This window comes from Sparus aurata, chromosome 22, assembly GCF_900880675.1.
Source record: "Sparus aurata chromosome 22, fSpaAur1.1, whole genome shotgun sequence".
Classification (NCBI taxonomy): domain Eukaryota; kingdom Metazoa; phylum Chordata; class Actinopteri; order Spariformes; family Sparidae; genus Sparus; species Sparus aurata.
The window spans coordinates 14,761,395-14,778,067 of record NC_044208.1 but is presented as its reverse complement, the minus strand read 5'-3'; the positions used below and the strand labels follow the sequence as shown (position 1 = coordinate 14,778,067).

The following is a 16,673-nucleotide window of genomic DNA, read 5'->3' as shown; positions in this document are numbered from 1 at the left end:
TCTACTCTTTTTGAATTTAATGTAAAACTTAACACTATGTCCATATTTAGTTATTTTCTTGATACAATCAGAATATGTGCGCAATATCTCATCAGTGCAACAACACACTCCCCCCACTGTTGATCTTCATAACAGTATCATTTGCTAATTGATATCAGTTGCTTCTACACTGTTGTTTATGTCACTGAAACTCAACACTTTCCACACAGATGTTTCACGTTGGCGAATTATGTGCTTTTGAAATGTCATGCCTTTCACTAAACATGTGATGAGATGCTTGAGATGCCACAGTACGTATTTCAGTTGTTTACACCATGTGACATACGCTGGCCCTGAAGTACAAATCACAACAGCAGATGACAAAACACAACAACTTGCAAAACAAAACCGCAAATAGCAAATATCTTTTCTTGATTGGACAGATGCATTCAGTCTTTTTAACAGAATGGAAAATCGGCAACTGCTTACTCATAATGTATCTCTCTCTGGTAATGGGTGTTTTTTCTTGTAGTTCTGACTCAGTGGTTTATGAGCTGTAGTTTTCACAGTAAACACAACAACCTTTTAAGCCACTCTCTGGTTCTTCTGCAGCTCCTATCGGGGTCACTCATCCTACAGAGTGTCTCTGGGCCAGCCTGGTCTGCTAACTAGCCTAGAGACACTGCAGCTTGGACAGCTGAAGATGTTGGGTTGTTTACTGGGGAAAATACAGCTCACAATCCACTGTATCAGCTCCACCACTTATGAACACCCGACAACCACTAAACATGCAGTGAAGTTTGGAAATGGCACACCAGCAAGCTAATTCTTGCCTCATCTGTGGTGTTAACAGCAAATTCATTGTGGACTACCAAGGCAACAAACGTTAGAACTGTCCAAATATCATTGTTTCTATTATTTGTTCTTTCCTTAAATTAACTCATCATTTTGTCATTATGACCATATCCTTAACTAACTCCAAAACCCTTCATCAAATCAACAGTTACCAGATAAGTAATTTTTATTTTTGGCAAAAATGTACATCAGTTGGATCAATCTTCTCTGCTTCTTTGTGTTAGTGTCAGAAATAACAAGCTGTTTGATGATGTTGCTGACATTTTATAGACCAATGATTTGTTAATACAACATGAAAATAATCTACAGCTTATTTAGTAATGAAAACAAGGCTACAGCCTTACTTTTACCTTTACCTGACCGTGTTAAGCTGTGGTATGTTTTGTCCTTGATAATACTTTACTGACAGAGAGGCATCTGACGGCTGCACTTAACTTGGTGAGATTGATTTCCCTGTTGTCTGTTTGAACACAGCGTTGTTCTGTACGGCATCACACTCAGCATCATCAGACCTCCGACCCACAGTAACGCAGACTCAAGTCAAGTGCACTCCACACTAACAAGCACCTCACCTCTGTGAATCTGTTATAGGAATTCACTCTTCTGAAGTGGAGAACAGGTTGAGAAGAATGAGAGAATTATTACATTTGTTCTCCTGTTTCTATTTTGATGTAGATTTATATAATGCTATTACAGTATGTGTACATTTCCCACTTTGACTAAATTCAACTAAATTGACTAAAACTCTTAGTATGTATAGGCCTCCCATTAGTCACAGTCATGGTTCAGAAACCCAATAAATGAGTGGTTCTGTTCCCTGCGGTATTGTGGTAGTTCCCATGTATCAGCCCTAGGCTCTGTAACTGAACAAGATAACAGTCTGTGTTTGCTACTCTGTCTCTAAGCTCCTCTGTGGGAGACCGAACAAAAGCAGCAGCCCTGGGGTCGTCTTCTGTCAGCATACGTTTTGCTGTTTTTGTTAGGAAATGCGTTTTTACAGTCAGTCCAAGTGTGAATATGGTAAAAAATAGTAATGACATGCCAACTCGGAACACGTGTGACTTGTGGTTTTTGGCCGGCTGAATAATGTTCCTGGTACATTTTTCATGTAGTGCCATGCCTGCAGTCTGCGTATGCGTGCCCTGCAGTCCAACACAGAATAGCAGATCTGATATTCATTGCCTTGCTCATGGGGTTCTTGGTGATGTCAGCGTGTTGATTACATGTAATTTGATGATCATCCAGTGAAGCATCAGACTCGCGATTGGGAAAAAAAGAAAAAGAAATCAAACCGAAACTGTTTCTTTAACTAGAAAAATGTCGTCTTCCTCATGAAAACGTTTTTTATTGTCTCAATTCTTCAAATTTAGCTCCTTATTGTTGTAATTCCTTACTATCTTGGTACCTACAGGGAATTACTTAAATGAATTTTGGAAGAGAGCTTTCATGATGATCTATCAGCTCAGCCTTTCCTAAAGAGCCAATGTTGGGAGCAACTGAAAATCTTTTGGCAGCGATTATCCTTTTAGGTTTGTTTAGTCATAACGACATGGCAGCACCTGTTTGTGAGTGAACTTTAATATGCATATATGCCGTTGTGAGACATGTGTTCATGCAACGTAACATCTTCATTTTCATTTAAGATCTTTTCCACATAAAAAAAACTAAACAAATCCAAGAATGTAATCACAGAAATGATCAGTCAGGCACACTGCTGAATGTGAGCTTACCGAAGCTATAACACACAAAGCAAACTTTTAAACATTGATGCATAAAAACAAATCCATCAGTCCAAAGTAATTTGTTTTCCCCCGTCACTCAGATAATCCAAAGTGCGTGCTACCTCTGTGACTGTCCTCATTTTTGTTGTTACTCCTTCCGCATGCAGACATGCCTCACCACGCCTCACAAACCACAACTTCATTGATATAACCATCCCATCAGGCACTGGTTCCTCCTGGCCTCGCCCAAGACTGAACACTGATAACTCTGCAGTGACACGCCAACTGTCGCGTGCACGAATCAGGAAAGGGAACGTGGCGACTGACGTGATTGTCAGCATCATCGTTTCCGAAATGTCTCCAATTCTGCATGCCCACATTAAAACGCAACCCAGAAGTTTTCAACTCAAACTCAGCAGTATTTCCAACAGTGTCTTCTTTGAGTCATGTCTGGTCACGTGTCGAGTACAATATTATCAAAACAATAAAACTGATGCCTGAAGCTAAAAAAAATTGTAAAAGTTTTGATAATCCACTAATTGCCCATGAAAAAGGACTGATACTGAAGGTTTTGGTCCTTCTGGTTTGCTATATTACAATTTTGACTTCTAGAAAAGGGTAGAATTAGCACAGGCCCGTTAGAAGTAATGGCTATTGATTCTCCATTGAAGGTTTAGTTTTACCACTTCATGGAGTCGGCTCCCTGTGCAGAACTCCATGTGGCCTTTTCATTAATCATAAATAATTTGAATAGTGCCTGACAGATCTAGTCACCAGAGACGGAGATAAGAGCAGCTCTCTGTCAAAGACCAGCCACTTTGATGAAGGTGTGAGAGTTCAGCCGTATGCACCTGCTGGCAGCTGAAATGCCTGTGAATGCTTCTTTTTTTCCCCCCCTACCATGATTTCCCCAAGTTGTACGACTCCATATGCATCATCAAGCGGGAGTTACGACAATTTGGTTCCTCTTTAATCAGCAGCAGTCATTATATTTGTAAAGGTTTTCTGTTTTTTGTTCGTTTTTCATAATTTGTTTTGCCGACAGCTTTTGTAAATTACATGAGATGTGGGCTCAAGGACCATGAATACTTTCAGAGTAATTGAATGTTCTTCCCACGGAAAAACGCTCAATCACACGGCACAAACAAAACAAACCAATCAATTAAAAGTTTGGAAGGTAAAAAAAAAAAAAAAAAAAATCACAATTCTGCACGCAGCTTTTTCCCACTTTCTGTGTGCTTTGTTTAACTGACAGACCAGGCAGTGTACACCTGCATTCGCCTAATTTGCCTCAGTTACACATTATTAGCTTCTTTTCTCTCCACCGAGAACTCCTCCGATGTGACGCGACAGTCAATCTGAACGCGTGGGATAATGATCGGTATTATACAGATTCACCAGAGACCCGGCGCTGACGCCGGATAATGGGTTCATGAGGAGTCGCTGGACGTCATTGGACTCTCATTTGTTTGTTCTCTGACAGCTATTAGAGGCCACACAAAGCTGTAATTGGCCCTGATAATTACGTTGAAGGTAGCAGAACATGTGAAGCAAAACATTTTCGCTTTACAACTGCTCGCTTACTCACTCAGTTGAGTTTTGTATTCTTTAGTCGCAGCTGATATTCATGCATGCACAGAGGATATCTAATGAATTCTGTTGGAAAGCATATTAAAGATTGAACATTAGTTGCGATACTGTCCGTCAGCTGTGTTGTTCCCTCTGAGGGAATTTTCTTCTCATGCTCATACTCTCGGATCTTATATCCTCTCCCCACTTATATATTCTTTCATCTAGTTTCTTGTTATTAAATCGGACCCAAGTGCTGCGGTGTCGAAGACCTGCGGGCGGGTTCTGATTAAGTCTTGAATAAAACAAGGATGGGGTCAGTCAGAGAGCCGTGTCGGGGAAAACAAAATAGCAATTCAAGGAAATTACAGACTTTGAGTTTATGCTCATCCGTGTTGCTATCTTTCCAAAATTCCTCTAATAAGCTGAAACGCAATGTACGAGCACAACAGATCCCAGCGTCTGATAAAGAAGCAGGTTGGCTTTCTGTGTTGTGCACAGACTAGTTAAAGGTCACATGCTGTATACTCTCAGTAATCTTCAGTTTTTTTCTTTGGTCCCAGTTTTTGCTTTACTTCATGACAGAATTATTGTCATAGGTGTTCAGTTGGTCCCAGTGGTGAAGAGCCTTGTTCTTGTGTTTGGGTGTTTGGGAGACACAACAGATGTGATTTAGTGATGTGGTGGAACTGCATTCGTGATGTGCCGATTCGAGTAAGTGCCTTCAAGAAATGTCTAAATACACTAGAATATGAGCTTATTTGCTGAGAGGATCAAAACAAATGTCATATAAATATGGAGCTATAGACATTAGTTTAGCAGAAGCAGGAGCTGGAAGCAGGGGAAAATGGTGTCTTCGCTCTCGAATGTTTAAAAATCTTGACAGTACTTTATTTGTTCTTGGGCTTTACAGACAAGCGGCAAGCAGATAATGAGATACACAGATGTACACAATAAAGATATTTGAGGCAAATTGAATAAGAAATCTGATTCATAAAGAGACTAATTGCTTAACTCAACACAGAGGGTGCCAGAGAGTTATTCCGTCTATAACAACAACTCGCACATTTTATGTAGAGATGGTCTAATGTCTGTGTCATCCATCACCAATTTTCCCACACTCTAAGCAGTGGAAACAACTAATCAGTGACCATTAGCAACATGCATTTTTGAATCGCTAAACAAAGAGTAGATTTGAACGGAATTAGATTTCTTGAAAAACAACAGTTTTTCAATCCGCCTAGTTCTCCTGTGCAACTTCAATATTCTTGACAAAACATGCAGAAACAGATCTCTATTTCACCAATTTGCACAGAGGTTATTAGTCTTTTTGACGGCTTAAACCGCAATATATAATATGTATGCTGGGAAACATGCTGAATGACTGGTCATTAAACAACGGAGTTCAGGAAATAGACAACCCAGAGAAAATCCCAAACAAACAACGTTCTTGTTAGTTGCACGTGTGGAAAGTCGTCACTGGGAAACGGCAGCTGCACAGTTGATTGGGGCGGCTGTGACTCAGTGGGTAGAGCGGGTCGTCTAGTGATCGGAAGGTCACCAGTTCGAATCCCGGCTCCCCCTAGTTGCATGTCAAAGTGTCCTTGAGCAAGATACTGAACCCCAAATTGCTCCTGATGAGCAGTTGGCACCTTGCATGGCAGCCTCCGTCATCAGTCTATGAATGTGTGTGTGAATGGGTGAATGTGGCATGTGTTGTACAGCGCTTTGAGCTGTCGTTAGACTGGAAAAGCGCTATAAAAATGCAGACCATTTACCATTGGAAGAACCAATTAATCAGGTAAAATCCAGCTAACCTGCAAGATTATGTCCTTGTACCAAAACAGTCATGGACGACCAAGCTTGCTGATTGAAAAGGCCAATGCAGAAAAACAAAACAAAATCATAATGCATGTCCCTGCCTTTATACCACAAATTGTGTTTTTACATCTCAGTTTGAATCGACTTATACATATGTATGACCTGATTGAATTATCGAAAACAAGCACATTGTTAAAAGTGAAGGACACAGAAGGGTTCCTCACAAGTAGCGGAGGAATAAAGCAGACTAAAGAGCAGCATCTCTTTATTCTTGTTGGTAGTTTTTAGTTTCTAAATCTGAACCGACCATAATTGGTGTAGAAATGCAGACACGACTGCTCTGCAGCAGTGGCTGATACACTGGCTGATAAAGACTTTGACCACCAAAGTCCCTGCTAACGGGCGGCACGCGTGTGCTGCCATAATGAGAGAGATTTGGACGGATTAAGTACCAAGTGGTGATGAAAAATGGCAGCCAACATGTCACCCTTCACCAGCAGGAAGAGATCCCAGCCTGCAGCAGAGCGTCCTGCCTGCTTGTACTGCCCTGCACAGTTCTCTGGCAGCCGTCTGCGTCGAGCTTTGGTTCATCTGCTGCTCTTCTCCAAATGAAGACACGTTTGATGTACAGTTAGTCTTACTGAGGTCCTGCCTTCAGACTGACGTCAGAGTCAGAGGTTGAGGAGATAAATCTGAATTTTGAAACAGTCACAATGACTAATTAGTCATGAGTTGCAGTTCGTCAAGGTCGTTATCTGAATTCCAATAACTGGTATTCTCTCCCTCCCACACTGCCTTCCTTCCCCACACACTTTCTTTGCATCCTGTGTGATGTGGACCCCCACTGTGAGCCCAGATGCCCCACACTCCAGGATCACACGAGCTCTTAGTTTGTATTTCGCATCTTGCCAAACATTGTAGCGTTCCTGGCAATGATGTTCACTCTGTGACCTTGGAGGTCAGCCTCTTTATCTTGATTCTGTGCACAAACACGTCAGTGCAGTGAATACATGGACAGCCTCTTTCTGTGTGAGGTCAAGTTGAAAAATCACAGAAGAACACTTGAAAAAGACTTAAATCACTGTATTCATATTTTCTTTTCAAAGCCAAACGTTGCATTCCAGTCTCTCTGTTGCACTTTTTGCTCTTCAGCAGCTCGAGGATTTGCATTTTCCAAGTCTCGAGAATCCTCTCAGTGAGACACAGTCCCTCGACAAATAAACAACAGATGCTCAAATGTCTTCTTTGACTCATGCTTGATCTTGGGTAATGTGTGCCATTTTCATATACTTCAACTATGTTGCAGTGTGCCCAGTGTGTAGAGTTGATTTTGTTTTCCAAACAGAATATGATGTAATAAGTCAGCGATCCTGTGTAGTGTCGTAGGAGGAGCTGGAACTGCTTTGTTGAGGGGCTGCATCACGAAGGTGCAGACACTCATACTGTGTCACTAACTGTCTGTCTTTTTGTGGAAAGTACACCAAATATTAAGGCAGCACTGCAACAAAAAAGTACATTTCATTTAGGTTATTTATTATAGATAAAACCTTGAACCTTAAATCTTCTCAAAGATGGACTCCCTACCTTTAAATTATCACCTCCATCCTATTATTTTACATAAAGCACACTTGGATGAACATATTTGTAAATGGGAATATTTCAAAGATGTCACATTGTAGTGACTTCTGTTGTAAAAGACTTGAAGCAAAAAAAATTCCTTTCATAGCTCTCGTCCTTTATACCCTTTGATTCTGAGCATGAAAGTTCATTTTTGATCTTTGAAAAGGTGGTTTGACTTCATAATCTTGACTCACATGACCAACGTCCCATCCTTAAGTCATGTGACCACAAGTCAGCGGAAATCGATGAAGAATTGGTATCAGATCATGAGATTGCCAAAGATTCACAACCCAAGTGATTTCTCTTGCGTGACCACAACAATCCTGCTGTTATCACAATACCATTTGCGATTTATCTGATGGAGGTGGAAAAGCGTGGACGCTCGCAATCATTTCTAATCTTTGCACTATGAATCAAGTCATCAACACTGCTTCATTACCTTGTGATAATACCAGGACTACCAAAGTGACACAAGCCGCCATAGCTGATGACATGTTGAAAATGTCTGGATGCATCTGTTTACATAAACGTCATCAATGGCAACTGATAACGTTTGAGGGTCTTGAGCATTTGTTAATTTCCTTGTAACTCATTCTTGAGGGTTAGGAGAGAACTCAAAAACCAGGACTAAACATTGGAAATGAGAGTGAGCCGTAAGGATTAATTGGCTAATTATACTGTATTATTGAAAGAGATGGATGCTTGTTGCCGCCCTCACATTACTCCTCACCGTCCTGGCAAGGCTTTGTGCAGTTTAATCACCACATTACATGATGTTTGACTCCTCAAAGGTTAATGGGATTCAAAAGCGTGACTTCTCAGTTCCATTTGTAGAAAGCCAGAATGTCAGTTTTTTCTTGGCAATTTAAAGAAAAATACCAGCGTAATGCCTGTTTTTTTTTTTTCTCTCTCTCCCCATTAAAAAAGGTGAAAATGTTAAACCAGTAGATGTATTTCCTCCAGTCAAAATGCCTCTGCTGCCTGAATCAACATAATTCATCATGTCGAGCTGCAAATTTGTTGCTTTTTAACACAGAAGTCTTTGTAGGCTACATTTCCACTTTTGTAAATCCTTTCATCCGTCTAAATGTTGCCCTCTGCCTGAGGTTTAATGTTACCCTTTAACAACTGAAGATGACAACTGAAAAAAGTGAAGATGATTTGCAGCACATTCACATCATGTTGGTTAAACTACAGTTACACATGCCAATCATTGACAGTTATTGGTATTCATAGATGCAGCAGCGTGTCTCAGAGAGCTGTTATGATAATGGGACTTCCATGGAGTAGATCAGACCGTCATGGCTTCTGAATGTGGCAAAAAAAACAAACATTAGAGGGTTTGTAATTTCCGCAGGCGGTGATGGCAGCAGAAATAAATAAAATTACACTCAGTCACTCCGTGTGTCGTAACAACCATCAAACCATCTGTGTCCTTTCATCTCTGTCTGCGCAGGCCACTAAAGAGCTGAAACAGTACGACAACAAGATCATCGAGTGCACCTTCGCCAACAACACCTGGGTGTTCATGAGGCAGCGGGTGGACAAGAGCTTCCCCAACTCCTACGACACAGCAATGGGTGAGACTTTGTCCTTCACAGTCATACAGTTATTTTTTTAATATCTCACTGTCTCCTTTGTCTTTGTCTTTATCTGGGTAAACAACAACCAGCCAGGCTGCGATAAGCTCTTTTTTTATCTATTTTATCATTAATTCCATGACTTCACATCAGCCTTCCGTCTTAGTTTGATATCTGTCTCGCTAGAGATTGTGTTTGAGTGTGGACGGGCAGACGTTCTGCTGTGTACTTGCCATTAAGCGTGCACACAAGACAGTCTGGCCTTGTATTTCATGCCCAGAATGCTCTTTTCAGCGATTTGGGACGAGATGTTTTGTTTATCTCTTTACCTTGAGTAAAGCAAACCGACAATATCTGCAAAATTCAAGAAATGTGTTTTTGGATCCAAATTTCAAGCAATTTCTTGAACTGATAGTCGGCTGGCTTAACAATTGATTATCAGTTGATGAATTCATAATATATGAAATGTGTTTTTCCAATAGAAAACTGTTGACCTCTAACTGGATAAAGACCAAATTGGATGATGAACTAAACAAGAATGTCACACTCTGTTGAGCCCATCCCTCCACCACGGCCCCGCAGTCCCCTTTAATTCATTCAAGCCTAATCACTATTGAAATAAGAGTTCAAATAAGCTGATCTGGATTTCATTTGGAGCACACCAAAAACATTTTTCATCAAAATCCATGAATTGCTGCCAGCAAAATTAACAAAAGTATCCACACCGTATCACTAAATGTTACAGAAAGTGAGACAGTATTTCTGGTTCTATCCCTTTACCAATACAAATTTACATAACATTTCTTTTAGTACTTTTTAAATTACAAATTTCCTGTATTTTAATGCATTCTCTCACACCAGATTGGGATATTTGATGGGGTCGACCGACATGTTTGTTTTTTTTCAAGGCTGGTACAAATTCCGTTTTTTAATAATCCAGGAGACTGAGAACAAATATGTACAATTTTAGGGTATTTCCATTTTCTGCTATTAAATACTTCTACTCCACTTCATTTATCGATAACTTTATCTACTAGTTACTTTGCAGTTAATACATTTTTACTTTGTTAAATTCTTCTTCTTTTTTGTCTACAGCTGTAAATATTTTATATCACCAATGAATCAAATGACTGTGTATCTGAAAGGAGCCATTTGTAGCGATAAACCCATTCATAATAATCACCACCTCATATCTATCATGCATTTTAGCATCTTTCATTGTTTTGGTTTTGCTGCAGATATCTTCAGTGCGTTAGCTTCAGGCCATAGCTTCCTGCCTCGCACCAAACCGCAGACCGGCGTAATAAGCAACTAGCTGGTGAACTAGAGGAGCACTCAGCAGCTAAAGAGGTGGATATGTCCCTCAGGATTTGGTGGAGACCAAAACTTGAGCTAAAACTAGAATGAATATTAACTTCTTGTCAGGTGGCTTGAAAGTCCAAATGAATGCTAATGCTGTCCCCCATTAAAACTTTGTTTCCATGGTGGGATTATGATGATATGCTTACAGTTTGTTCCACTGCCGCAAGCAGCAAGAAAACAATTATTCCTGCTTTAGAAATATCATAAAAAGGTGGTTAAGCCCTCAAGGTACTAAAGCAGAGTGGCAGTAGAGACGTCATTATTGTCGGGCTGCAAAAATGTGAATTATGTTGAAATGGGAGCATCATCTGAATTTCTTAAAATAGATCTTATAATCTGTGTGATACTGATACCTTGATACTTACTTTACTTTTAAATGTAATGGTCTTCAGATTATGCATGAACCGACTGTATTTCAGCATTTCCTGGAGTGTAAATGTAGTTCCCCAGTTCAATAGAACATTACATGGATCTAAACTCTCAAAAACATATTTCTCAAATGTTCTCACATAAGAATATTGCGGAGCAATAACGTCTTCTCGAGGAAACAAATGGAGAAGAACAAGAGGCTGAGAATGAATGCAAAAATATTAGTTTAGCGCAGTAATAAAGCTTGTTTGTGTAGCACTTATCTAAACGCTGACTTTACAGTGCTGTGAGAGGAGGCACATTAAAAAGTCCAAATAGGAGCAATAAAACGAGAAGCACAAGCGAGAGGAGATGCATTTAAAGATGAATTGAACTGATCGAAGAAGATGGAAAAGATAGACCAGAGTCATTGAGCTTTAGATCCTCAGGCAGGCTGTTTGTGCAGCCTTGGTGCCCAGATGGCAAAAGCACCTTTTATCTAAGATCTAGAAAGATAACATAGCATTTCTCCTCCAGCTAATAACAACTCAATGAGCTGTTTAGAAAACCAGCACCAGCTCCTCTACGTGATCATGGCATGGTCATGGGCGTGCTGATTGGTTGAGCCTCGTCCCCTTAGTGACTGTTGCTATTTCTGGGAAGCATCGCATTCTACAATGTCAAATATCTGAAAAGTCGTGAGCCTTCTGGTTTCCTCTAGGACCTTATTTTCGAGAGAAAAAAAAAACTTTGTATGGTAGTGAATGGGAGAGATCCTGTCTGAATTGTGTCGTGAATCACACATCTGATGTTTGTCAAGTTAAAAGATCATTTCCAAGTCAACAACAACTACACAGCTAACTGTGTCAGCATCTGCAGCAAAAATTCTAGTATCATGTAAAGTCATCAACAGAAACTTAAATACATGTCAGGAAAGAAGAAAAGGAAGAAAACAACTTAGAGACATGAAAAACAAACAAAACATAAGACAAACAAGTATTGCCATTGTAGTCTTAACCTTCTTATGACACCAAGTCATGTATTAAAGTTATACGTTAAACGAGGCAAATTCGTACTTACCCATATATAAATATATTGATAACCCCACGCACACATACCATTACTGCATGTACTCACGCATACAATAGATACAAGCATATATCTACACACCCACCATGTACAAATACGGTGGATACATGGATATGGATTTAAACAAACAAAGAAAAGGAAAAGTATTATAAAAAAATAAACTCAAAATGTCCCGTCCACCATCAACGACATGATGACTGTCGCTGGCAGATACAGCAGCTGTAGCTAACTGGCATGTAAACGGCTTATCTTGGTTTCAGGAGACCTTTTGCTGGTTCTGTAAAAATTTTATGATCCAGGATAAGATTCAAAACCAGGATTCTAGATAACATATAAATTCACTAAATGTGGTAGCGGTATTATGTGAAACCACGGCTCTTTATTTGCTAAAATAAACAAACTCTGTGTTCCACTTGAATCTGTCACCATCTATGTAGTAACTTCCTTCCTTCCTTCTGTGTGTGTGTGTGTGTGTGTGTGTGTGTGTGTGTGTGTGTGTGTGTGTGTGTGTGTGTGTGTGTGTGAATTTGTTCCTTCTCTCCCCAGCTGTGTGTAAAAGCATCCGAGAGCCAGTCACGAAGGAAATCCTCTTGGAGTACGTGGACCGCTGCGCTCAGGCAGTCCAAGCCCAGAACCGGAAACACCCGCCGGACCCAGACTCTGAGCTCATGCCCCCTCCCCCTCCAAAGAGACCCAACCGGGCCATCCCGTAGCCCACAGCTGGGCCTCATGGACTGCTCTCCAGTCACGGTGTACATCTCCATCACCAGCTCCATCAACCCTCCCGACAGAAAACAGACATTTCAAGGCTTTCTTACATCAGCACATTTGCTTTCCCAGCCTTCAGAAACCTTTAATTGACTGCCTCAACGTCATGAATTTACCTTGTAGACTTCTTTGTAGCTTTAATTGCTGGTGTTCTTATTAAAATGAAAATCACGATGCTTTAGTTTATTTTTTGTTTTTGTTTTCCTATTTATCTTTTTTAAAAGTCTGAGCTAATTGGTATTTATCAACAGGGGACTTTGTTATGGATGCGATTAACACCTGACGACGAAGAACTTGTTTATGTTTTGTCGACTAGTTCCTTATTTGTACTGAAGGAAGAGTAAACATCGTCAAAGCTCCGTCTGCTGTCTGAATGCATTCTAAATCGGGAGAACCACACTTGGAGGATAGTCTGAGGCACCAGAGATCTAATTTAGATTAACAGAAAGCCGCGCAGGTTTTTGGGTTTTAGCTTGGTTAAAGAGAATAAATGTTCAGCCGCGGCTTTCCAAATATTTTTCATACCCAGAGTTTTCCAAACAGACAACGATTAGATCTCAGCGCTCTGTTTCATAAGACTTTGTCCAAAGTAAAGCCCATCTGTGTGGACTTTTGTTTTTAAAGGCCACATGGGTGGGCGAGGAGATGACGACGTGATCACACAGCCTCGACAAACTAACTGCAAAAAGAGTACAAACGGTGAAATCGAGCTACAGATGGAGACTTAAACCAACATGAATTTTGTCAGTGAGGTGAGCAACTTGAGCGCTGTTTTGACTCTCTGACCTCTACATGTCCATTCAAAATATGTTTTCTCAAATTGGTTGTTTTGAAAATCTTGATTAAGAGTAGTAGCGGCCGTCTATGAATGTGTGTGAATGATCGATTGCCGGCTTGTCTTGTGAAGCTCTCTGAGTGACCGAGGAAACGAGGAAAGTGCTGTGCGAGTCCATTTATCATTTTACCATCTGATTGCAGAGGCTGCCTTGTCAAGGTTGGGGCCTTGACACGGCAGCTCGGCAATATTTCTACCCTCAAGACATTCACACACGCTCCCACACTGATAGAACAGCCTTAAGGAGTAATTGGGGTTCTAGCCTGAGGATACTTTGACATCAAGCCGAGGATCCAGAGATCAAACCGCGGACCTTCCAATCATCGGATGACCCGCTCTACCTCCTGAGTCATCGCCGCCCCAGTGGGGTTATTTAATCTTTATTTTACCTGAAATATTCTCCTTGAGACTCAGAATCTATTTTACAAGACAGCAGTGAAAAAAAAGATTCATATAGCTCATAGGCATAGAGCGGTGTAGGGATGACTTATTTTTGTAGATTCCGGAAGTCAGCATCGTCATCGTTCCCTCAACAAAAAGCTGGCATTGAAGAGTCTGAATTTGGAATAATGTGAAAATATCCTTTAAGGCAAACGCAAGGTTATATCTACACGCTTGGTTCCGCAAGATAATCTTCACAGATTAAAGACACTTCTGTGATTTTTCGAAGCGCAAATTGAATCGCCAGTAGTAAAAAGCAAACGTTAGATGACGTAACCATTCCTAAGCCCGCCTTCAATCCTCTGATTTGTTGACGTTTTCGCAACAAGACTTCTCCTCGACAAGACTGTGTGTCTGGTTGCATAAAGCATTGTTTCCGTATTGTTGTCAGATTCTCGGACTAACAGCCCGTGAGTGGCAAAAAAACAAGCGCTTTTACTTTGGCGGTCAGAGTTGTTGCCCCAGAGAATGACACAGCAGCCAGCAGCCAGGGTAAACACAAATCCAGACATTCCCTTTTAACACACACAAAAAAGCACAGTGTCTGCCCAACTTATCGGCCATCTCGCTGCCCACATCATGAAGGTCACGGCGGTTTAACAGAACTCCATCTGTAAAAGTCCACCGCTGAGATCCGTCAGCCAGCCAGAAGTCAGAGGAGACAAACGTGTCCTCGGCCATTTACTCAAGATGTCTGTCTGAATAACACGCTATCTCGCGCATCTATTTCCACCAGCTGTTCAACACACCTTGTGTGAGCAGTTGACCTCTGACCTCCCTGTGGAGGCTCTTTTATCTTAATCCCATACGAAAAAACCCTTGTTGCCAGGGAACATTAGCATTTTTTTTCCTTCTAATCCTGTTGCCCACGTCGTTGCCTGTTGCTAGGAGTGTTGCCCATCGGCACTGTTAATCACCCACTGTAGTGTTTGTAGGAATGAATTACTCTGCAGCTCTCGCATGCAGCACATTAGTACGAGTCTTGGTTATGGTTTATGTCTCTGTCAGTTTTACGTATTTATTTATTTATTTGATTTATTTATTTATTTTTATGTTCCTGTTTTTTTTTTTCTCTCTCAACCAGGCGTGGATGTTGCTCAGGATAATGAGTCAACATTTGGGAGAATATTTCTGTTTTCTGTCTGACTAAAAGTGTGCAATTTCAGTTCAACAATTGTGTCGTTTGGAAATCTGTGTTTGGAGCCAGAGAGTCGAGAATTTGGGTTTATTTTAAGATTAGGGTGACGGCAGTGGTTAGTCATGCAGTGTGGAGAATTTAGATCAAAAAAGTAATGGAATAAATGTAAGTCAGTGGAGTATAACACACGAGGGTGTAACAAATCAAGCCCGTGTGTGTGTGTGTGTGTGTGTGTGTGTTTTGTGACTTCATGTCTGCTGGTGCCTGAGGCGACTGTTCTCCTTATAGCAGAGAGATAGATGAGTTGTACTCCCGGGGCTCTCTCCCCCTCTGGCTGCACATGAAAGCCGGCTGATTCTCATCAAAGCCATCGCTCACCTTTTCGTCACGAGGTTGCTGCCGCTGCCGAGACATCGCCACTCTACCGGCAGCAGGTGCAGCATTTGCACCTAGATTCCTTTAACTTAAATTCATCAGCCGCACTCTCAATGTCCTCTCTTTGTTGGGTTTTTTCTGCATCATCCTCCTGGTGAAAACCTCGCTACGGTGGAAGCTGCACAGACATGTGAAAAGGCACAATCCAGGAACATCAGTAATGTGTGTGTGTGTTTTTTTTTGTGTGTTTTTTTTCTGGCTGTGTTTGTGTTCCCACCTCCCGAGGGCAGGAAGGGAGGAAGCGCTGGGACTGTATGGATGTGGAGAATGTAAACAGGCTGCATCTTTTGCGTGAGCGCAGGTGGTGCTGCGGTCATTACGGAGCTCTCACTCAGCTCAGGTGTTCAGAGGCGGGAAGCCGCAAAGCTCCACGGAGATATTAAATCAGCACAGACGACTTGCGGGTCATTATCATCTCGGTATTATCTGCGCTGTGAATAATGCATTCACGCCGCTCCCTTCGTCTCTGCGATGGGAGGTGCAAAGATTTCCGTAGCACTCAGGCCTGTGTGCTGCTGACGTATTGTTTTGTGTGTGCCTGCTTAAACCAGAACATCCTTTTTTTTATCATCACCTCAAAAACAAGTCCAAGAAATACAAACAAAAATAAATCCATTTATATACATCTGTCACACGAGGCCAGACACATTTCCTCATCGTCTTCCACACACATGAAAGCCGCATCCGAGCTTGAATTAAATATCCTTGTTTCTGTCCAGTCCAAGTCCATTATTTGTCGGTTTCATAACGCACACTTGGTTTGCATGTGAGCAAAATACCGTTCTCCGCGAACATTAAGAGGCAGTAAGTCGTTTTTGTGAATGTAATACTAATGAGGTAATAATACACACTCTGAAATATTATTTTTTTCCATACGGGAATAAACAAGCTGTCCTCAGAGCAAAACAAGGTCCCCATAACACTGTTTGAAGCCAGAAAGGTGGCAGGGTCCGCCACATACAAACAAAGTTAAACAATATGAAACTGTGTCATCCTTTAAGGTCACTTTGTGTATTTAAGTCACAAAAACAAAGAGAGATTGTTTATTAGTTTGTTTGGACATTTAAAAAAAAAAATACAGTCAATAAAGATCTTTCTCTTCTGATTCAGAC

The 16,673-nt window shown here is 41.0% G+C and overlaps 1 protein-coding gene across 1 annotated transcript in view; it reads left to right on the top strand.

The window, feature by feature from the left end:
• The window catches only part of rngtt (RNA guanylyltransferase and 5'-phosphatase), a 100,507-nt gene extending 87,436 nt beyond the window's left edge, over positions 1-13,071 (top strand). The window contains exons 15-16 of the mRNA XM_030406042.1: positions 9,022-9,145; positions 12,491-13,071. Coding sequence (XP_030261902.1) covers positions 9,022-9,145; positions 12,491-12,657 — 291 coding nt within the window. The 3' untranslated portion in view covers positions 12,658-13,071. The remainder of the gene's footprint in view (positions 1-9,021; positions 9,146-12,490) is intronic.
• Positions 13,072-16,673: the final 3,602 nt, after the last annotated feature.